The sequence below is a fragment of the Acipenser ruthenus genome, chromosome 12, assembly GCF_902713425.1.
Source record: "Acipenser ruthenus chromosome 12, fAciRut3.2 maternal haplotype, whole genome shotgun sequence".
Taxonomy (NCBI): Eukaryota; Metazoa; Chordata; class Actinopteri; order Acipenseriformes; family Acipenseridae; genus Acipenser; species Acipenser ruthenus.
Genome location: NC_081200.1, coordinates 8,642,448 through 8,664,962, shown reverse-complemented (window position 1 = coordinate 8,664,962; position 22,515 = coordinate 8,642,448). Strand labels below are relative to the sequence as shown.

Below are 22,515 nucleotides of genomic sequence, written 5' to 3'. Positions count from 1 at the left end.
TGTATGTATCTACTGCTCCTTCTTTCCATTATGTGTATACCACGTTTAGTTGTTTGCAGGATATCGCTCCGCTGGGTCACGACCCTTTAATCTTAACAACAGTTTTTCCGTGTATTTGTTTTTTTTTTATGTAGTTTCCTGTGACAGTTATTTTCTCAATCGCAAACATTAAGTCATACCCGTAGAGTTAAATATTTTTTTAGAAATGCTAGCATTTATTAAAAAATATATATTTATATTCCTACCCGTGTAGTCCGTTGACCAGTAGTCATGGTAACAAGATAGCGTCCAAAAATGGCTTCTTTGATAGGAGAAACCGTGTTTGAGAGTAATGGCCAAGCTCCTGCACCGAGTAAAGATTTTTACCAGCTTGTTATAACAAAAAAAGAAGTAAGTGGTAGATACTGTATAAAGTTTTCCTTGAATGTTTGTTACTCAACCTTGGCATGCATTTTTCTGTAAGAAAAGAAGGGTAGCGTCGAAGGGTAGAAGTAAAAGCTGTGATATATAATACATTATAATGTAAATAATAAAAAAGCCATTGTTAACTAATGATGATTTTCAGTACATAAACAGAAACAGCTATGATGCAAGTGGACGATAGGGAGTGAGTGCTCAATTCAAAAAGAGAAAGAAAAAGATTGTTGATATGACGTCATTAAATACTTTTTTTATTTCAGTGTTGCATTTAAAACGAAGTAAACATTAATTGCAATAACACACTGTGTTTGAAATTCTAAAACCCAGACAGTATACAAAAAAAAAACTATTGGTAATCTATGTTTCCCGGTTCTGAGTTTTGGAAATTTGGTCGTACAATGTATGTAGCCTTATATAATAAGGTGACGATTGTAAACACTGGATTCTGAAGTTCTTATACAGGCTAACATAAGTTACTCTACATCCTCGTGGTCTAATTTAATATTGTGTGAGGCCACATAATGTTGTTACTTTTATCAAAGGTAAAATTCAGTAATTCTATATGTTAAAGTGTTGGCAGTGCAAGGTTTTAAGGTTAGTACAGACTTAATTTGCAAAAAGAGCTGTCAGAATGTACTGCAGGATAATTACATTGACATGATTTATTTTGAAATTATTTTAGACTGTAAAACAAATACAGAACAGAAACAAAGAAAATATACCAATAGGCTACACAAACGTCTCTCTCAATGTAACAGGAGGCTGTGTGGTACAGTGGTTAAAGAAAAGGGCTTGTAACTAGAAGGTCCCCGGTTCAAATCCCACCTCAACCACTGACTCATCGTGCGACCCTGAGCAAATCACTTAACCTCCTTGTGCTCACCCCTCTCGGGTGACACGTAATTGTAAGTGACTCTAGTTGATGCATAGTTCACACATCTCTGTAAGTCGCCTTGGATAAAGACGTCTGCTAAATAAACTAATAATAAGTAATTATGTTTACCACATAAAAAATAATATATAAATAAATAAATCGCACATTTGCCAACTGAATGCTTCAAATGTATTATTATTATTTTGTATTGCCAGATATGCCGGTTAATTTATTAAGAATGACCATTCTCAATGTTAAAACTGGTTGATGACTTTCTGTTTTGTGAAACCTAATTCATTGGTACCAAGTTTCATCAACTGTAATGCTGGTCCAGACTGTTTGCTGTGGATGAGCGGGGTGGGAGCAGGGGATGATTAATCTGACATAAATTAAAAACCCAACAATGAATGGAGTGTACATGCAGTCATATGTTGATCATGAGAAATGTCAGGTTGTTTTTTTTTACATCATCCAAACAGTTAAATTAAATTTCTACGTTCATATGCTTATTCATCTTTGGGAACCAGCCAAGATTGACCTTAAATCAAATCTTACAAATAAGAATTATTTTGCCAGTTGTACAATGACTGTCGCAGGTCTGCAGGTTTTAATGTCAATTGGCGGGTCTCACCTGTGAAATGCGGGTCACTTAGGTGGTCTGTAATTTTAAATGTATTTATTTTGTAAAACATTTGTTCTGTGCATAGAGCACCCACCATCATGCCCAATTTTGTTATAGTACGAATATAGCTTGAAAGAAAAGAAAATATAAAGAGCCTGACATTTATCAAACTAACCAAAATCAAACATGGACTGTAATTAGGATATAAATAGATACAACTTTAAAAAAAAAAACTGTTGCCTGTAAGATAGTATGTTGCAAATATAATTCATGTATAAGCTGCTAATGCTAATTAAATAACACTAAGGTAGTGTATTGTGGATGCTTATGTTTCCATGTTTAATTTAACGAGGCACTGTAGTACACAATCATTTTCTTTGATAAAACATATACCAATATGCAGACATACAGTACATATGGGTCTATTCAACTGATCTATTGTTGGAGAATCTACAGTAAATACTACCATCCTTTAAAACACTGAATTGGATCCTTACTGGCATTTTACATGTTTTCCAGACAGAAATCCACTGATAGATGTACATACTCACTGTAAAAGATGTTTGATTTTCATAAATGGTTCTGACATTTTAATGATCTCAGTGACAGTATTTAGATCCTCCACTGTCTAGGTCAATTGCATAGACTCCATTTTATTTAAATTATAAGAGAAATATAAAGTCAAACTAAATTTGTTTCTACAGTTTGCATTGTTACATTAGCAGAAGTCCATATTAGGCTCGTTGATAATCATGTTTGCATATCTATATTTATCTCTCAGACAAATAATGCAACAAATAAGTGCATACAATTAAATGTCATTCAGTTTAGTCTCTTTTATTGTCAGGTTTAATCCCTAACAAACTGATTAATTCACTAAAATATTGTAAGTGTCTCAGGTCATTGACAGCAAGCAGTTTTGTAAAGAAAAATAAATAAATCATATCATTTTTGTAATTAGTAGGGAAATAAAGTACAATGTGTCTGTGTTTGTGTTATATTTGTATGTTTTTTTTTTAAAAAGTATTGTTTGAACTATGAAGATGTGGTTATAAAAATATATACAAATGTGCTTAATTGTTTGGGAATATATGTTTAGTGTTGTAAAATGGTGTCATTACTCACAGGGTTACATCTAAAGAGGACCAGCACTTAGCAGTAAACAGCCTTTGTTCATTTTCTGATCCCTTTTTGCTGTAATAACATCTGACAGCCACTAAAAAGCAGGATGAAATGTGTCTATGGCAACCAGAACAGGAGGAAATGCTGACAACAGGTCACTCTCTCCTCTCCTTACCTAATCCATGTGAATGAATAAGTATGAACCAAGTTAATGACAGGGACTCAATATTTTTTAGAACCGTAGTTATCCATAAAAATCTTTGCCTCCTATGTTGTACCAGGTGCTGCATTCTCCATTCTCCATTGTGTGTACCTTTGCCCTTTAGCTTCCGGTTTCTAATTATGTCTATCTCATTTTCTCTAACCGCAGGTGATCTGGAGGTTTTGGAAAATCTCTCTCCGAAGTGAATTTCGCAATACAAACCCAGGGGAACTTAGAGAAACTCACAAAGAGTATTTAGATGATTCCTCTCTTCAGGGTAAGAATATGAAGGTCTGTTCAAAATATTGTTGTACGTGGTAGTTTTAAATTCGCTTAATCAGTGTACAAATCTTCCAGGATAAGATATGCACTATATAATCATATAGGTTGGCAACAGACCATGGAGAATATTGTATTTTGTATGTCTGATCACATTTAGCGCTTATCGACAGACCATTACAGTGTCTCCTATGACACAAGGGCCGATATTTTACATTGTAGGAAAATTGCAGGCAAATTGCCCACTCCATAGAAATACATGGAAAATCAGTCCTAAGATGCCAACCATACAACCCTCTTTCCCATGGTTGACTGTTCTTACCAACCAACTCTTATCTGTGATCTGTATATTCTACAGGTTCTACACTTCAATCATTCCAAACAAATATTAGTTCAGTGTTTTAACCCTTTCACCCATAGCTGTACAACACCCAGTGTTGGTACTGTATTTCTATTAATACTAAATGAAACTTATAAAATTAAAGTTATTATACATGTTGTATTCATTTTTGTACAGTGTTGGTGTGCCTAATAGACTTATCTGGTTATTTTAAGAAACAAAAATGGCTTGGTTGTTTTAGTGCAGTAAATGAATGCAGTACATTCATTTACAGGGTTGCTTACATTTTCAGAACATAATGCAGAAGACATAACTATATATATATACAATCAGTATAACTGATTGTGGCAGAGTGTCCCGCCCCTTTCTGAATTATGATTTATTGAATTATTATTGTTTGCAGCATGGACGAAAAACCGGCGCCACATTTGTTATTATTATTGTGTTTTTAAATGCATCATGGGAATGCGTGACTGTCAGCTACTGATTGTTTAACTGTCTGACAGTCACGCAGATTATTAAACTCGTGCAGACTATGGCCCAGGGGTAATAATATAAGTACTAGCTAGTTAACCCCTGTGCCAGATTATAAAAGTCCTACAGTTTTGCTGCATGTCATTGAGTGTGTTCGAGAGGCGGAACGAGTCGGGAGGAAAGTAAAACTTTAAAGAGAATAGGAAAACAATTGCTAAAATGTGCTGGGTATACACCAGCATGATACTTACTTACTTAGCTGTTTGTTCCATCTGTTTGTTTGTTTTGGCCAACGTGCCTTTTTCTTTTGTGGTTTGTGCAGCGTTGTTTTGCTTAAATCTTTTATTTGTTTTGAATAAAGCACTGAGTGCTGTAGTGCCTCAGTTTCACCCGACAGTACTGCCTGTCTGTGTGTTCCTTCCTGATCTGACGTCACCACCAAAGCCAGCCTGTTCACACTGTTACATCAAATGCTCTACTACCAGAACACCCCACTCTGCTTTCCTCCTATGCCTCTGTGCATGAGACTAGTATCCATTGCATGCAACAAACATTGCATACAAAATATCAAGTACTGTAATTTCTGGACCCAAATAATAGTGCTAAAGGTACCAATGATGGTGGCCAGTGATTGCCACCTTTAGTTCTTTGTGGTAAAGACACCACCATATTGTGTGCCAGGTTGCCTGTCTTGACTGGTGGACTGGCACTACCACAGGTAGGGGAGGTAAATCGTTGAAAACTGTTTCACTTTCTCATGCTACAATATCCCCCACAGGCCAGATGCCTGGTGAGCTGGAGAGACCAAGCGGGCTGACCTTTATCCTAAAGGGGTTTCAAGCATACCAGTGTCCACAGTAAAACTGCCGTCAATGCAGCTTTTAAAAGAATGATCGATCACAGAATCTTAATCACTTAACCCCCTGATTTTTCCAACCTGTGCCAAAATACAGTTTTGAATTTTAGTTTGTAATTCTGCTACATCGTTTACAGATCAATTCCATGGCGTGATATGTAAAAGATCATCTTTAAATGTAAAAGTAAGTCAGTGCTGCTACAGTATCTGGTGGATACTTTATTTTATAATGCTACAGAAAAATACAGTTTAGGATATTATGGATATTATTATGCTATAGAAGGAGAAATAAGTTTCCAAATATGTTGAAGATTGTCAGAAAGCTTTTGGTTTTCAATGAAAATAATGTAACGTGAATGTATTTTAGCATGCATCTTAATTAAGAAAATGCTGACTTGTATTTCAGCCCAAATTGCCACAGTGCTTGGTGCCAATATCGTTAGCTACACACTCAACCTGTGTCGGGGTAATTTTGACTACTTGGAGCGTCTTCCTGATGCCCTGCTGCTCTATTTGATTTTGTATTTGGACTTGGAAGATGTGGCTCAGCTGTCTCAAACCTCACGGAGGTTTGAAAAGGTAGGCACAAAACCTAATATTCATAAATGACATAAATGTTTAAAAAAAAAAAGAAAAGAAATGATTATATATATATATATATATATATATATATATATATATATATATATATATATATATATATATATATATATATATATATAAAGATTAAGAATTTAAAATAATAAACTAAAATTTAAGTAGCAAAGAACTTGAATCCAATTTAATCATTTGGATTTTTAAAATAAGAGTGGTCACCATTTACAGTACGGTTCTTAACTTTTGTGGGTGATGTTACAAATCCAGTTTGTAAAATTATAAATACACAATACCAGAAGCATGGAACATGAATTATCATATGCTTTGACTTTTTGATTCAAACCAACTTTTGGTTTGCCTAATATAATGTTGAACTTGATTTCAAAATACAAAACAAATGTTACAGTAGAGGGAGCTCTCAATTGTTCTCAGATTTTTCTCATCACTGTAGATGAAAACTGCAGAGGTGTTTTTCTGCTTGTGTAATGTATTTTATAGCCATTACAAATCATTTAATGTGGTTCAAAGGGTAAAAACCTTTACTACAGGCAACAAATAAAGTGAACACATTTACAATTTGTTCCTTTTTAATGTTCCAAAAACAAGAAGAATTAATTTAATTAACAACGGGTTTCAAACCTCTGGTTTTGCAATGTGACGTTGCAACGTTTGCTTCAAAACAACAACAACAAAAAAACATCTCTTTCAGTTTCAGTTGCTATCATTTTGTTTTTTATATAAAATTATTTCAAAGATATTTTAAGTGCAGCTTTTGCAAAATGCTTTGAAAAATAAGATGGTAAGTTTGTATATTTTTTGACAGGGTAAAATAACTACTAGGCACTGATATCAGTGTACACTATAATATACTGTACATTAATGTACATAGTTTCTGTAAATTAATTTAATATTTGGTATTTGCTACTGTAATATTCCTCACCCAGCTAAATGCTGTTGGCTGTGGAATGAAAGCAGTTGGACTTGAGAATTATCCTGTACAACTGATAATGTAAAATGAAACAGAAAACCATTAAACTCATTTTTAGCTTCTGATCTATAATTGATTTAGTCTTTTGTGATTTTCAGTCTACTGGCAAGCTGAGTAGAAGACATTCATGGGTGAAAGCTATTTTTAACAGTGTCTAGCAGCTATTAAAGATGCATTTTGAGACTCATTTCATAATGCATTGTCTATCTTTTTATGAATATTTTTTTGGTATAGTTTTTTTTTTATTTGTTAATTCTGACTGAAGGCTGGGGTTTAGGTTTACATTGCATATTGTCAGATGTCTTGAAACCTTATTTAACAGGGTTGCTGACATGCGTATATCTGCAGACAGGAGGCTGTCAGTATCGATTTTCCTCTTTACTGGAGGTTACATAAGGTTGGCCCTGACATGTATAACTAAATATTGAAACACTTAATATGGCTAAGACCAGAAACGTTTTAGTCTATTTTCATACGCTTCAGATACTGTATTTAAGGAGAGTTTGTCAGAAGCTATCTGTCTCTGTCTCACCCCCTACAGTAATGTTGATAGTGTAGAACACCACCTCTTCCAAAGAAAACAGTCATGGGTTGTATGTTTCAACTGTCTACCAACAGTAATGAGATACTTCTTGACATTTGTTATATATTTAGGCTATAGTTAATCATTAGTTTCCACAATAAACTTCAGTTGTAAAGTTAGCCAATGCTCTGCCTAAATTGCTCAAATCTGTATATCAAGTTTTATTCCAGTAACAAGTTAAATAGTGACCTTTAGACAAGGTAACCCAACGATTAAAACAAAATGTTTTGGATGCAATGGAAACTGAAATGGAATATTGAATTCAGTAAAATATATATTAACTGTTCCATGTAACATTAGAGAACAACTGAGCAGTGACCTCACGGAGGGATTACAAACAGTTTAGTTGTATGCAATACTGCTGGTAATTCTAGGTGTTGGAAATATTATTGCTTGTCCATAAATAGAAGATATTGTTTTTGTATTATTTTAGGTGCCGTCTCTTTCCTTGTTCTATTTGTGTTATGGGATATTCATACTAGTTTTTGATAAAACAGTGATAATAATAACTAGATGTTCACATATAGGTTCTGTATCAGTTGTGTTGCTGCAGGTTCCCTCATTGCCTCATTGCCTCAGTAAGGCATGGCTGTTGAAGGAAAGGGCATTAAACAAACAGAAAATGGTTGTGTCTAAGAACTCTTTAGCCTTATGTCCTCCGGGCAAAAACTCAATTAACCCTTGCTTACAGTGATCCATTGTGGCGTGTGCATTACTGCGAGAGCAAAGCTTGGGATGGCTGTATGCCAAGATACTGTGAGGTACTAGGATAGGGTGGTGGCTCCTGAGCTGCCCCAAAGCCATAGAGACAGATGGGACTCAAGAACAATAACTGATCCCCATGGAAACCACCAGCAAGACAACTACAGAATACATGAGTGTGGGACTTGCCACGACCACAACCATTCTTGCCTTGTGGTTCTGTATACACCAATATTGCACACACATACAGTACAAATAGGGTTTATACCAGATCGTTCAGGGAGAAACCAGCATGAGGTTGAAAAAACACAGTCAATTTAATGCATACCCATGTATAAAATAAATACAAGCTACCCAATTTAATGGAGATACCACAAGCCATTGTTTTATTTGGTTGGCTGCTATATGCACTTTCAGATGTGGATAGAAAGAAACCAACAATAGGTTATACTATGTGTATTTTGAAAACATAGTGGTAAAACACATCTATTACTTAAGATGGCATGTATAGGCTTCCAACTTTTTTTTTTTTTTATAAAGTGCATTATATAATGTTTTTTTTTTTCTTTTAAAAATCCCCTTCCAGAGGTTTAACAGGAATATAACTGGCAGCTGGAACGCCAACACCAAAAAAAATCAAAATATTCAGTAACTCTTACTTCATGCCTTCCATAAAGCTGAAGTAAAATCTAGTTTATGAATGGTATAATTCAAAACCAGCCTGAATAATAGTATAAAGGATGCTTGTTTCTTAGAGACATTTCATATTCTTAATGGTAGATCAAATAACTTTTGACCTGAATAGCAGTGGCTTCATATTCAGTACTGGAGAAATTGCTAGCAGATTGCATAGAGCTTGCATTAATTGGACCAGTTCCAGTCAAGCAATCTGCAGTCAGGTGTGGGTCACATCATTCTTTTTTTGTTCCCCAATAGAAGGTTCTGTTCTAAGCCAAATTTCTACAGCATCAACAGTGCTTATTTCTAAGTAGGAAAAAAAGTACAATCCCTGCAAGAATATCATTTATTTTGTGTGTAAAATGTATTTACCACAGGAGAGCTAGACTAATAACAGCTTGCTTTTGTGAATGGAGACATATTGAGGTAGTGAGACCTGACCAATAGCTTGGTGGCTGTCGCTACTGGACTCTAACCAATAGGGTACACTGCATGAGCTTTCTATTTATAACTATATTGCTTTAAGTTCACTTTATTATTAGTCATGATGACTGTTTTGTATTATAGCGTTTGATGCCTTTCATATTGAATGTACATTCCTTTGTCAAGTTTTTAATTCTTAGAGCCTTAAAGGGCATTTTTACGTGACTTAGCTAATGCTAGACTAAAGTAGGCACTGGATATAGTATTTATATTTAGAATTAAGTTGACCTTGACTCCTTTTTTTTTTTTTTTTTTAATGCAATAATAAGTAATTACGCCATTATGGGTAAGTAAGCTAGGCTGAGTTGAGTGGGGGACGGAGGGGGGTGATGCTGGGATGCCAGAATCACCGTCGAGCCCTCTTGAGGTGTCGTGGGCTAGTCGACAAAACACAGAGGATGGAAGGTGCCGACTTGAAGACCCCAGAGATGTACCCTACTTAGCCCAATCCAGACGGTTGTCATGCTGATGCGCTGGGGACACCGCACTGTGGTTGATCCCCGGAGACAGCATCGCAGCCGTTGTGTGTGCTGATGCGCTAGGGAGGCAAAATAAGCTGATCCCTGAAGCCAGCATTACACTTCAGCCATCAAAACCAGGCAGAAGGATATCTACATCATCATATGGAAGGAAACGCAAATGGATGGAGACACAGATGGATCACATTAGTTTACTGTAAAGCTATGTCTTAGTTGGTGCTTATCTTGCCGAGAGCCGAGTTCAAATCAGCATGAAGTTTTAACATCTACTCTCATGTAATGGAAATCGCCTATAAAACATTTGATGTCGTTTTTGAATTTATTTTCTTTAATGGTCGACAGGATTTGATTATAAAGCAATATTAGTGCACTTGGGTTCAGTGTCTGGTAAAATGAGTTTTGTGTGTTGTATTATCCATTGTGCTGGCTTTACTGTATTGATTTATCCTTGAACATTTTGTATTTTTACTTTCGTTGCTATTGAAATAAAACAGTGTTATCTCAGTGTGTTCTTTCCTGGCAGGTATAAATAAATACACTCCTTTGTAAACTTACTTTATTTAAAATGAAGGTTTATTGCAACATATTAATTACTGTTGAAGAAAAGCAAATATGGCCACAGTGTGTTAACAATTGATAACTATTCTAATAAAAGAACAGTATGTGTGTTTTTGGATGTGCCATTGCTAAAGTGTGTTTTGTTTTTTACCATCACTGTGTAGCTGTGTAGCTCTGATGCACTGTGGGAACGCATTGTGGAAAACTCTTGTGACACCATCACCCCGGAGATGAGAGCCTTGTCCAAAGAGGTGGGCTGGAAGCAGATCTTTTTCACAAATAAGCTGCAGCTCCAGATGCAGATCAGACGAAGAAGGCAGACATCTGAAAACCTTGTCGTGTAAACTGAATGATGGAATTGTTTGTGCTGACACTTGCACTAATAAAGTTCCTGGTGCTAAAAAGCCATATGGTTACACAACATACTGTGCAGTATCGCCTTCCTTAAAGCTATAGAGAACATAAGTGTATTTCTAAAAGAGACGTGTTGCTTACTGTTCCTGTATATTATTGTGTAGACTATTAAGATTATCCAATTGTCTTTTAGATTAGGAACACACATTTCACGTAACTAATAATTTGTGCCACATTCCATGACATCTGTGATGTATATATATATATATATGTATATATATATATATATATATATATATATATATCATGATCTAATGTTAATAAACACTTCAGTGCATTTTTATAAACCAAACAGCAGTTATTTGTAAATTGTTTCTAATTTAATAATTCAAACAATGTTTTCACACAATGTTAATTTCTGTTTTCTTTTTCCCTAGTTAACATATCTTCAAGATTACACAATTTATTTAGCCTATTACCAGGGGCTGTCTGTTTGGGGTAAGATAATGAAAAAGTGGCAATTTATAACATAGAGAATAAAGTACAAGCTACTGTACATAATTAGATAGTAAAAAGCCACCAAGGATTTCCGTCACATCACAAAGGACGAGGCTTCCTGGAACTTATTATAATTGTGTGATTTTATTTTAATTGTGCCACATACAATTATTGTGCTTTTACAGTGTGTTGTAAAAATTCTTCTGCATTATAGGAACTCATTTACAAAGAGACAGCTTTTTTTTGTTAAATCTAAACAATACATTCTTATTAAAAACATTTTCCATAATCATTCTGAACATAAAACATCCACGAAAAAACGTACAGAAACATTCATTTGTTAGAAAAAAACACCATTACTAATAATGACCAAAAGTCACAGATGGTTACCATAAAAAATTATTCAGCAATGATATTTATCCTTTTGGAAAATATAACATTGATACTATATAAGGGTATAAGTGCACACCAGACAGTAAAAAAGAAACTTTAAGCAAAAATCACATATTTCACAACTAAGCAAAATTATTTTCAGCCAGTTGAAATAATAATACATAATTCAGTTGGGTTCATCTATCCACAGCACACTTCTATTGAACTATAACGATGTGGTTACATTTTAACAGGATAAAACCACTGGCGTGCTTTCTAAGTGTGGTCAGGAAACCTGTTGACAGTGCTACTGTCCTTTTCAGTTTATGGGACTGAGCCTGGATAACACCAGCTGTCATTTAGCATAATTTGCAACAAAATATAAAGGCATCTTTCCAAGGTTGTCTCATTTTTGTTTGCAGAACAAACCAATCTTTTAATAAACAGTACTGGTATATACTGTAGCGGCTGCAGATATAACATCTGTTTCTAAAGTTGGACCTAATATTTGAACTTGACTCAGATGATTCAGAGGATAAAAGTGCTTTAAAGATACTCCCAATAGGGTGCAAGACATTCTCACTGTATTGTTCCATCATGCTTGAATAGTAAGTGTTTTATTTAATATGACGTTAGGTGAGAGCAAAGACAAACCCAGATCATTCATCATGATGAACATGTAAAGCCTCAGTGGCCTGCTTGCTTTTATTTTCAGTGTCATTCTGTTTTTGAAGACAAGGCTTTAACAGCAAGAAACCTATTCCAATTACATAGATTAAACCACAGAAGTAGAAAGAGTAATCATACTTGCCGGTAACATCATAGATCCAACCTGCAAAAGAAAAAAAAAAGTAAACTATATTTTTTAGAAAGGAAAATAAATAATATGAATTTGCAATTGCAAAATAAAAAAAATTAGCCTAAAGGTATTACTGGTAGTGTACCTACTTATGGCAAACACAAGATGTTTTGTTTCAATGATTTTTCTGTATGCTGAAGAATTATGGGTGGAAATTGTGTTATTAGTGTTTCTGTCCCCCAGCAGGAAATACAGTTTGCCCAAAATAAATGCATTGAAATGCTGTATGTTCTTTTGAGACTAGGAGTTTTCTTAATGACTTGATGTTCCTTTTAATGTGGAAACGTCTAATATTGACCATGGTGAAGTGCGACGGGGTACACCCCGCCCCTGTGCATGTATTATTATTTACTGTGTACAAACTGTTTTATTGTTATTATTGTTTGACAGCCTGGATGGGGTTAAAATGCCCCCATCCAGATAAAATCGTGAGAATGCGTGGTCAACAGCAAGTGGCTAAACTGGCTGTTGACCACGCATATGATAAAATCCGTGTCGAATGTCGTCGAGGGATAAGACAATTATTATTAACACCAGTGCTTTCATACCCTGCAGTATGGACTCTGTGTCCATTTTCTTCTAGGTCTGACGTCACCACAAAGCTATCCGTGACCTGAAGACAGGCTTTTTTTTATTGTTTTTCTGTTTTTCAGGGTGGGTCGGTATGAAATTGGGTGCTAAAAACGAAGCCGCAGATTAAGCTTGATACTAAATTTATGGTCCATAGTGTACTATTTAGATGAATTCCAAAATAAAGCAATAAATTGGAAATTACCTTGAATTTCTTGTCTAAATTAAAACACTTTAAACTGTTTTGAGATTAGCACTCCAAGATAATTGTGAACAAGGTTCCCAACTAAAGTGATGTGAACATCTGTCTAGATGCAAGGCTAATGCACAACTATTAATTTTCAAGTGATATATTTCTGTCCTTTGAAATTCAGATCCAATAAACTGCTTTCAGTATCTGAATGTTTCACATTACCTGCTTTATCATATAATATCTGCTTCATCTATCACACACTACCCTCCAACAAGTTTTGGGTGGGCTAGATTTATGAAGACTCAAGAATGCAGTATAATTAACTCCTGGCTGTTGTTTAAACTTAAGAACAAAGAGTGAAAACTGAACTACTATATTTTCCCAGTGGCATTTTTACCTGAACATTTTTTAGAAAACACTACACTACTTTTTTGAGAAACAAAAAAAAAAAAAAGTATGAAAATAGATACTTACCTGCAAATGGCGGTCCCAACAAAGCTGATATTCCATTTGCACTGATAATGATGCCATAGGCATTTGCAAGATTACTTAGGCCTACTAAGTCTTCAGTCACGACCGGCATCACTGAAAAATAGCCACTTGAAAACCCTATTATTGCACACACAGTGGCCATTCCTGTGAAAGTGTGCATCAGGGGCAGAATGAATACACAAATACACATTATAAGGTTTGCAACGAGAAACACATTCCAAGCATTGATAAAGGGTAGATCACTGATCAAACCCAAAAATATCTTCCCAAAAATATGAAGTATTGCTATGATTGAGGTCAAGGGAACTTTGTTGTCTTTTTCCTCGAAACCATACAGTTTTACAATCTCAGGAAGGTGTATGAAAGGAATAACAAAGCTACAATATGCACAAAGTGCCCAGAAAACAAAACATATAAACACCTTATTTGAGAAGAGAGCTGCAGTCCCAAAGTAACTGGAATACCACTTCCAAAAGCTCTTTTTTAGGATGTTAGCCAGCTGGCTTAATGTCTTTAGTATACGGAGTGGGTACCGTTCTTTAAAGATGACTTCTCTTTTAACTCTGTCTTTATTTTCTGCTTCTTGTAGTTCACTGACTTCTTCCAGCGACAAGCTCTTTGTTTCCTCTTCTTTGCTGGTCTCATGTTCTTCTATCCCATCTATGTCAATGGCATGAGCCACCAGATCACTAGTAGAAATTTCTTTCTGGAGGGTTTCAGCACATTCTGGTTGACTCTGATTTTCAATTTGTATACTGGAAGAAGATGGTGGTGGTCTCATTAGTGCCCCACAGACACACAGATTGAGGTTTACAGCTCCATGTATAAGCATGGCATTCCTCCAGCCATACTCTGTGCACAGGTATTTCAATAGAAGAGTCATGATAAAGGTTCCAAATCCAGTTCCTGTGGTGCTCAGTCCTTGTGCCAGGGCTCTGCGTTTCTTAAAGTACTGTCCAACCATGACAATTGCAGGCAGGTATGCCATCCCACTGCCTATACCTGGTAGGTACAAAATTGTGTTGAAATAAAGTGAAAACTAAATAAGGAATGTTGCATCAAAAATATTTTATAAACAAAAGGCATTTGTGCATTTGATGCCCTTTACCCCTAATCAGACCCCATGAAGTCTTAGTATCCCTGAAGGTGACAGCAGTCCCATCTTCAAATACCATTTTAATATGCAACCAGTCCTAGAAGTGAATTACAGAACAACCAGGTGGGGCATTTGTTCTTCATTAAACCCAAGCAATTACATTGGTAGGCCATCCAATGTGAGACAGATTGCTCATTAAATAGTTTTGAATATATTTTAAGAGGGGATGATTATCTATTCATGGATACCAAGATTTGTGTGTTTTTTTTATATGTAAGCCTCTTTCTATGTGTCCTGGACATGCAAATAAAAATTATATTTTAGAGACTTCTTTTTTGGCTCTGGCAAAAAATCTGCAGTGGCAATGCAAATGGTCCTGGTGTAATGGTCGCAAAAGGGCATACAATGATATCTAAAATGGTACCACAGAGGTAACATTTTAAAATATAATAGTTGTACTACCATGGTACAATTGCAATACCACCTGTTAGCTATTGTGTTAAGACTACTGTGCACTTTTTGTTCCAAATATACAGCCATTATTATTATTATTATTATTAGTTTATTTAGCAGACGCCTTTATCCAAGGTGACTTACAGAGACTAGGGTGTGTGAACTATGCATCAGCTGCAGAGTCACTTACAACTACATCTCACCCAAAAGACAGAGCACAAGGAGGTTAAGTGACTTGCTCAGGGTCACACAATGAGTCAGTGGCTGAGGTGGGATTTGAACCGGGGACCTTCTGGTTAGAAGCCCATTTCTTTAACCACTGGACCACACAGCCTCCCATTGCTGTTACAAATGTCTTGTGGAGGTACTTTTTGTAGCTACTGAAGGAACAAGCAATGAAGTTCCAGGTTTCATTACAAACCTTTCATGAATCAACTGGAATTGATTGAATACTTTTCAGGTAATATACAATTATTCCATAACCCAATGAGATGTCCCATTTTCATACCACAAATACAGTGATTTTCAGAAATTGTTGGAAAAGCAAAACTCACCAGCAGTCAGGCCGAACGATATAAAAAGATAGTACACATTTGTAGCGTACGCGCTTATCACCCAACCCAAGGCTGTCAAAAGACCTCCAATTATTGTAGTCTTACGGCAACCACATGTGCCTACAAATAGGCCAATAATGGGTCCTGTCATAGTAAAAGAAAATGTATTAATTAAATGAAAGAGTTCACTTTGTAGAAAATGTGTTTCCAATATGTTCTTTTTTACAGTTTTCAATAGGCTAGTTTGTCTGGTATATTGATATATCAGGTCTTAGTTGTTTTAAAACTTGTTTTAATAATGTAAATACAAATTAAAAGTTTCTTGATTGTTTATAAAGATGTTTTGCTGTGTATTCTTGTGTTACACAAAAACAATGCATCACAACAGGATCAGTTATGAGAAATCCCCTCTTTTATGGTTTCAAGAGCAATAAAAAAAATCTACTCATTCCAAATCTATAAAAAGATGCACGTCCAATAAATACTGGTAATATCGAAAAGTTGTAATATTTTAAAGCGCCGTTTAGACTATGTATGTACATTTTTCAGACACTTTCTGACGAAGTTTATTTAGTTCCACTCCGATTTTTTACGATTAGAACTTCAAGAATGTTTGCAATGAAGGGGATTGTTTTATGTACTAAGCTGAAAGCAATGACAAAATAAACAAAAGCAAAGCCTCTAACTCTAAAACATACCCACAATCAATGTTATGCCAATAGTCAAGGATCCAACCCAAGCAGTCAGTCCTCGACTCTCGTTGAACTCCTCCAGCCATTCCACGTAGAGGATTCCGAGAGCCATATGTGACCCCATGAGCAGCACATGTGCCATGAAGGAAGCCAGACAAATCATCCAACCCCACCCGCCATCAATATCCGGATGAGATTCAATCTGTTCAGATTTCTCTTCAGGCTTGTGAACCTTGACTTCTTCGCAGGCAGACATTTCTTACAGTGCTCAGGGACCAAATCTAAACAACAACATATTAATAAGCTATGGTGTTCCAAGCAGCCATATACTGTGCCTGTGTTTTCACACTCACAACTACTGAAGTGTTCATTTTGGGAGGACTACTTAATCGCTTTAAATTATCTTCAGGCACCGCACAATATGTCAATATAACTCTAGTCACTCATTCCATACAAATGCTTAGATGTGGTATAATATAATGAGAACATTTTATATTCACAAATATATACACTCCTGGAGCCATAAAGATCCTTGTAACAAAATATGCCAGTAACTTTTCAGATCTTGATTCTAAAGTTGCAGGTTTCTACAATGATGTTCAATTTTACACAAAAATAGAATTCCTTAGTTTCTGTGCACTACATTGTTCATATGTTTAGCTTGCTGTGCACTGTGCTTTATTAGGCAGGAATCTAGCCTTGACAGTCTTGTACACCAGATATTGGAACCTGCTTGCCACTTTGTTAGTCTGTCAACCAACACGGCAGCTGTAGGATGATCACGCTACTTTATAGCTGAGAAAGCAAAACAAAAACACAAATAAAATAAAAAAGGGGCTTCACTTTAGAGCTGATTTTTGCATCTTTTAATGTGAATAACTTGTTACAGTAAATATGTGAACACTAATTTTAAAACTGTATGGGGCACTTCACCTTTAAATAATTGCTGTCAGTTTTATAGACAAGAAGAAACTTATTGAGGCTGCTTTTGTTTTTTTTGTTTTTTTTGTACACTTTTAGTTGTACGAACAAAAATGGAGTGCACAGTTTGAGTTGAACAATCCACACCCATTTAAAAACCTTTGACCAACATGTTTTGGTTCCAAACCCAAGAAAATATGCATCATTAGCTTTTGCTTCAGACACAGTCTTACCTGTCCCAGAGCAGAGCTTGTCTTGCAGCTTTACAACAACATCAGGTAGACATAAGCTCGGATATAAAACAACAATACTTTATAGAGGATCTTTGATGAGAACTGGAGATCGAAGAAAATCAAATACTGTAAACCACAGTAATGGTTCTCTGAGAGGCGTTCTGCTTTTTAGCCGTTAAATGGGTCGATCAGCTTCATTGATCTGCAGTCGGGAGTAAACTTTAAATGTTCTGAGTTAAAAAAAAAAAAAGAAAAGAAAGAAAGAATTTTTTTTTTTTACATGGAAGGTTTGAACTGGGACATGGACATTGTGTAACACCTTTGAAAACCACAGAAGGGCAGAAGAAGATATCAAAGTGATGTACACAAAGGTCATAACAAACACTGCCCTTATCAATCAGCAATTCGGTCCTGCTGTACAAGAGAATCCATTTTAAACAGCAATACCCATATCTGTGTAGCCGGCATTATGCTCAAGTTAATAATTGGCTAGGCATTAATGCAGTGGACACAGCAGGTAATAAACTTGGAGTTTAGTAGCAGTGCCACTAAAATTAAGCAACCTTTACTACCATGCCTTGAAGTCCCTTCTTTATATTCTAAGTATTATAAGGTATCGTGCCTGGCAAAACTATTTTCTGTTGTTCCATGTGGAAGTTCCTGAAATTACAGTTATTTTTATTTATAGACGTTTTGAATGATGATTTTGCTTCACACATAACTTTAGTGTTTGTAAAAAATACAGGTCCTGACAATAAAAGATTGTAACAGCAGAGAAAGGCTTTGACATTGACTTATTCAAGAACAGTGAAAAGTAAAATAAAAAAATATATATATATATAATAATCTTTTATGGCTTTTAAGTAATTTATAAGGGACTTTCACTTTTAAACTATTGAACACGGTCATTTGTACGTGCTTACCTCCCTGTATCCTCAAACCTAACTGGTAGACACATACAAAAACTGGAAAAATGCTCTGCTAGAAAGGACAGCATACTAAACCGATTTCAAGAAGAACTTTATAGACTTTCAAAAACATTCCCTTGTTGTAATTTCTGGTATGTTTTGGAACCTTTCAGTGTACTCTTTCTTTGTGAATGGTTGTTTAAAGCTTAAAAATTATACACATGACTTCAATTATATTTAATAACCAGAATAAACTTTGATAAAGAAAGACAGCTGGACACAGCTATACATAAAATAATGTATGTAATCACAAATTGTACATAAAATAATTAGATAATAAAACAATCAAATTGAAACTTTTTATATATTGATCATTAAAAAAAAAACAATACAATTCCAATGGCACTACAATGATAATGCAATGAGTCTTAGGGCAGCTACTGCATTTATACATTTTAATACTTTGACATACCAACTGTGCAAAATTGGTTTCAGGTTCATTGTGCTGCCATTACTGGTAATGCGGTAGTCTGCTACTGGTCTAGCTCCTTCAGGAGGTATCCTTGGAAGTGTAGTGCCCTGTCATATTTATTTATTTTATTAAAGCATGTTAGCTGCGTTGAAAGTACACAGTGGTGTTTCTGACAGAAGTAGTGAGGAGAAAGAAGTAACAAACAGATGTCTATTCACCCGTGCACAGAAACATAAAAAACATGGAAATATAAAGATGGCTATTGGTATCAGGTCAAGTGATATAACAGAATACCATACAATACCATGAAAGCAAGATGCTTCCCCTGGAAAATGTCCTTTCTTCAACAGTTAACCTGGGGAAAGTGGATCCAATAAGAGGTATAGGAAGATAACAAGTGTGGTGTATACAATGGGGAGGGGGGTATTTCTTAACAACTCCAGGACAGCTAGCTACTAAATTGTGGTTTGCTAACAGATTCTCAATCTCTAATTTCAGAAGGTTGCTGTAAACTACTTTTTTTGCCACCGTCCTCAGGCCTTGTTTAATAGAGTGCCACATTGGTCCCAGTATTATAACTGTTCATCTACTGTTTTGATTGCCATTACAGGCAACATAAGTCTTCCATTTATATTGTTACAATTTACCCAAGGCCCAGCTTGGTATCCTTATGTTTAGCCATGTACAGGGATCACATACCACTGCCATTGTCTGCAAACGGGTTGTTGCCAGATTTTAATACATGTTTTGGCCTAGTGTGCACTAAAACAATACAAAATTAAACACAAAACCTTGATGTTAGAAATTTTCAAATAAATAATTCTGACAATTGTCTACAAATTCAGATTAACTATAGGTTGATGGAGTTTGGTAGTTTATTTATGCATTAAACTAGGAGCATGTAAACATCAATTTTATAAACCTACAACAAAAGCATGTATTATTATTATTATTATTATTATTATTATTATTATTATTATTATTATTATTATTAATAAACGTGGCTAATTATACTGCAAACAAAGGTAGTGCGTTAAATCAAATAATAATAATAATTCATACCATTCTTTGTGAGCAATACTATTGTGTATTTTCTATTATTTTCAGTATACTGAACATGTCTGACATCGATCGAAACAGTACCGAAATATTTTAAATGTGTTTAGATGTGCATCTCCCTGACCGTTGTTACCTCTTCGTAATGATACAATTACAATATAAAGCACCGTGTGCCAGCTTTGACACCATGGGAGGTGACTTAAAACAAGGCTGCAACGAGGTCTGAATGCATGGCTATTGGTTATAGATATGCAATTATCTTATAATATAATATACATAGATGTACTACGATCAACCCAAACCATACTCTTCACATAGGAAAATCATCTTACCTCGCAAAATCGTGACGTGTGAACTCCGGATTTCACTCATTCTCTTAGAATAGCTCTTTTTTCGTACACTTTTTGTTGTCCTTGTGTGTCTGCCGCTTGCAGAGGTTTATTTCACGGTAGTACGTCTGTCTCGTTCGCACAGCTGTTTTACACTGTTGCTGTGCATTTATTCTAGTATGTGTACTCTCGTCTATTCCAATACTGGCTAGTTCTGGTTTGGGCGAGGAGATCTGCAGTCATATCACACTCCGGCTCTTGTGGTTGGATGGATTCATGCTTGCTTCAGTACGCCAAATTAAATCATCATACAAATCCTAAATAAAAATGGACCTGGTCCTCTGCAAAACCCGTTCATAAATCCTTTCAAAAATATTTATTATGATGCATTCAGTTGAGTGGGGGGGCTGTTGTCATACCTTTGCGATGCTGATTTCTGATGACTTCATGAGGTACTGTACCTAACACTGTACCTGCATATGAAACTTTTTCTTTAAAATCATAGAGGATGGAGTGTTCCAAATGCATATTCATTTAAGGTTGGTTGAGCTTCATGCACACACACTTCTTCAATTCGTAAAGCCTTAGCCTTTAACATTTGGTCATTTACACGTTCTGCTGTACAATGGCTTAGGGAAGAAAATAATATTTGAGGTCAATCTTTTACAAGTGACATATGATTCGATGGCTGTTTCAACATCACCTGTTTTTCTAAGTATGCAGTACGTTACGTTTCTTCTTAATTATTAATAACACAATGTTTATCCAATTATATACAGGGGCTGGTAAAAAATAATAATAATAAAAACCTGCCATATCACTGTTAACAGTGTAGGGAAACCATGGGCAGCCAGGTTATAATCAGTCAGAGAAGTTGTAGGTTGAAATCTAGAGCAAATTCTGATCTCTGGAAAGGCCATTGAGTAATCAACATTTTCTCAGTAATTTGTAGTCTGTAAAAGCACCTGCCAATCAATTTTATTTCCAAACTTTAAGCTGCTAGATGTGTGCTGTCATCAAAAGAGATAAATGAAACAGTTTTATTAAATTGCACGATAGATAAACTGTGCTATAATTTATTTGAAGGGATTATTATTATTATTATTATTATTATTATTATTATTATCTCGTTGCACAGAACCATGCATTTTTGCAGTGCTGTACTAATATTGTAAATAATATATTCTGTGTTGGCAACTGCAGCATAGAGAGCATCAGATCAGAAAAGGAAAACACTAGTAGTACATTGTGGTCTCCATCTATTGTGGTCTCCATCCATGAAATTATATAATTGCACCCTCTACTGTTAATCCACAGAATCAACCAAACAAAATGTTGAGTTCCGCCTGACACCAGTCTGGGTCAGCAAAGGCTCCAAGCAGGTCATTAGATTTCAAATGATATTTATAGTAAGTCAAATGGAAGGTCTTGCATGCTCTCAGGAAATAAGAACTCAGCAAATCACATGGGGTATATAATTAGCACATATTTCATGTACTTTTTCAGATGTTCACATTTGAAATGAAATAATATAAAGACTGTTCAACTTCTATGTAGTAAACTCCTGCTAGATGACCCACCTCAATGGTTGATACCCAAGGTAGCTCCTTGAACAGTCAGTGGAATGGATCCATAGTCAGACACGTATCTCAGTGTTGACTGTGGACATTTTTGCTTGTGTTTGTTAGGCTATGATTAGATGTGTGCATTAGAAGCATTGTTTGTAATCATTTATCTATGATATATTTATTTCTGGATGTTAAAACAAGGACAAAAATGTAAAGAAACAAAACAAAAACAAAGATACATTGCATAACAAAAGAATCATTGTATAAATCTGTATGTTAGTCTTCAAAATGCATTTTGTCTTAGTTGCAGACAGAGGGCAACATTTCACTACAAATCTTTCAACAGCTCGTATTTCAGTCGGCCATATTCTCAACACAAATGCGCCTGTGAGTGCAACCCTCAATTGGCATAAGATTTGTTAAAATGTGTCGGTGCAATAGCACAGGTGCTAGGTTTGTGTGTGTGTTGAGGAGGAGGGAGGGAGTGGGCATATATTTTGTTATTCACAAGACTTTTGGTGGATTATGGTGCTTCCACAGCATTGCAGATGGAATTTTCATGAGAATTGTGAAAGAAAGCTCATTTCTAAATCATATTACCAGTGGCCTTTTTAGCAGGGGTACTGGGAACCACA

The 22,515-nt window shown here is 35.4% G+C and overlaps 2 protein-coding genes across 4 annotated transcripts; one reads left to right on the top strand and one right to left on the bottom strand.

The window, feature by feature from the left end:
* The first annotated feature begins 232 nt into the window (after positions 1-232).
* On the top strand, positions 233-10,857 carry LOC117416871 (F-box only protein 36-like). The gene is made up of 4 exons (XM_034028320.3): positions 233-390; positions 3,409-3,517; positions 5,596-5,768; positions 10,422-10,857. Exons 1-4 carry the CDS (start codon positions 295-297, stop codon positions 10,599-10,601), a joined length of 558 nt encoding a protein of 185 aa, XP_033884211.1. The 5' UTR covers positions 233-294; the 3' UTR covers positions 10,602-10,857.
* A 373-nt stretch (positions 10,858-11,230) lies between these two features.
* Positions 11,231-20,558, bottom strand: LOC117416695 (monocarboxylate transporter 14-like). 3 transcript variants are annotated; one of them, XM_059034479.1, is made up of 7 exons: positions 20,316-20,558; positions 19,229-19,279; positions 17,545-17,774; positions 16,397-16,671; positions 15,699-15,842; positions 13,578-14,597; positions 11,231-12,313 (listed from the first exon to the last, which is right to left on the bottom strand). In XM_059034479.1, the coding sequence occupies exons 4-7, from the start codon at positions 16,644-16,646 to the stop codon at positions 12,141-12,143; spliced, it is 1,587 nt and encodes a 528-aa protein (XP_058890462.1). In that variant the 5' UTR covers positions 16,647-16,671; positions 17,545-17,774; positions 19,229-19,279; positions 20,316-20,558; the 3' UTR covers positions 11,231-12,140. The 3 variants fall into 3 exon arrangements, with proteins under 3 accessions (XP_058890462.1, XP_058890463.1, XP_058890464.1); XM_059034480.1 differs by having other exon boundaries at positions 16,397-19,279; XM_059034481.1 differs by lacking the exon at positions 19,229-19,279 and having other exon boundaries at positions 16,397-17,774.
* Between the last annotated feature and the right edge of the window lie 1,957 nt (positions 20,559-22,515).

Bases quoted from the DNA above. Each gene is read 5' to 3' on its own strand.
- LOC117416871 (XM_034028320.3), top strand. From the start codon at position 295: ATGGCTTCTTTGATAGGAGAAACCGTGTTTGAGAGTAATGGCCAAGCT. The intron at 391-3,408 runs GTAAGTGGTAGA...CTCTAACCGCAG, and splicing joins TTGTTATAACAAAAAAAGAA to GTGATCTGGAGGTTTTGGAA. The intron at 3,518-5,595 runs GTAAGAATATGA...CTTGTATTTCAG, and splicing joins AGATGATTCCTCTCTTCAGG to CCCAAATTGCCACAGTGCTT.
- LOC117416695 (XM_059034480.1), bottom strand. From the start codon at position 16,646: ATGTCTGCCTGCGAAGAAGTCAAGGTTCACAAGCCTGAAGAGAAATCT. The intron at 15,843-16,396 runs GTATGTTTTAGA...TTACTATGACAG, and splicing joins TGGCATAACATTGATTGTGG to GACCCATTATTGGCCTATTT. The intron at 14,598-15,698 runs GTGAGTTTTGCT...TGTACCTACCAG, and splicing joins ATCGTTCGGCCTGACTGCTG to GTATAGGCAGTGGGATGGCA.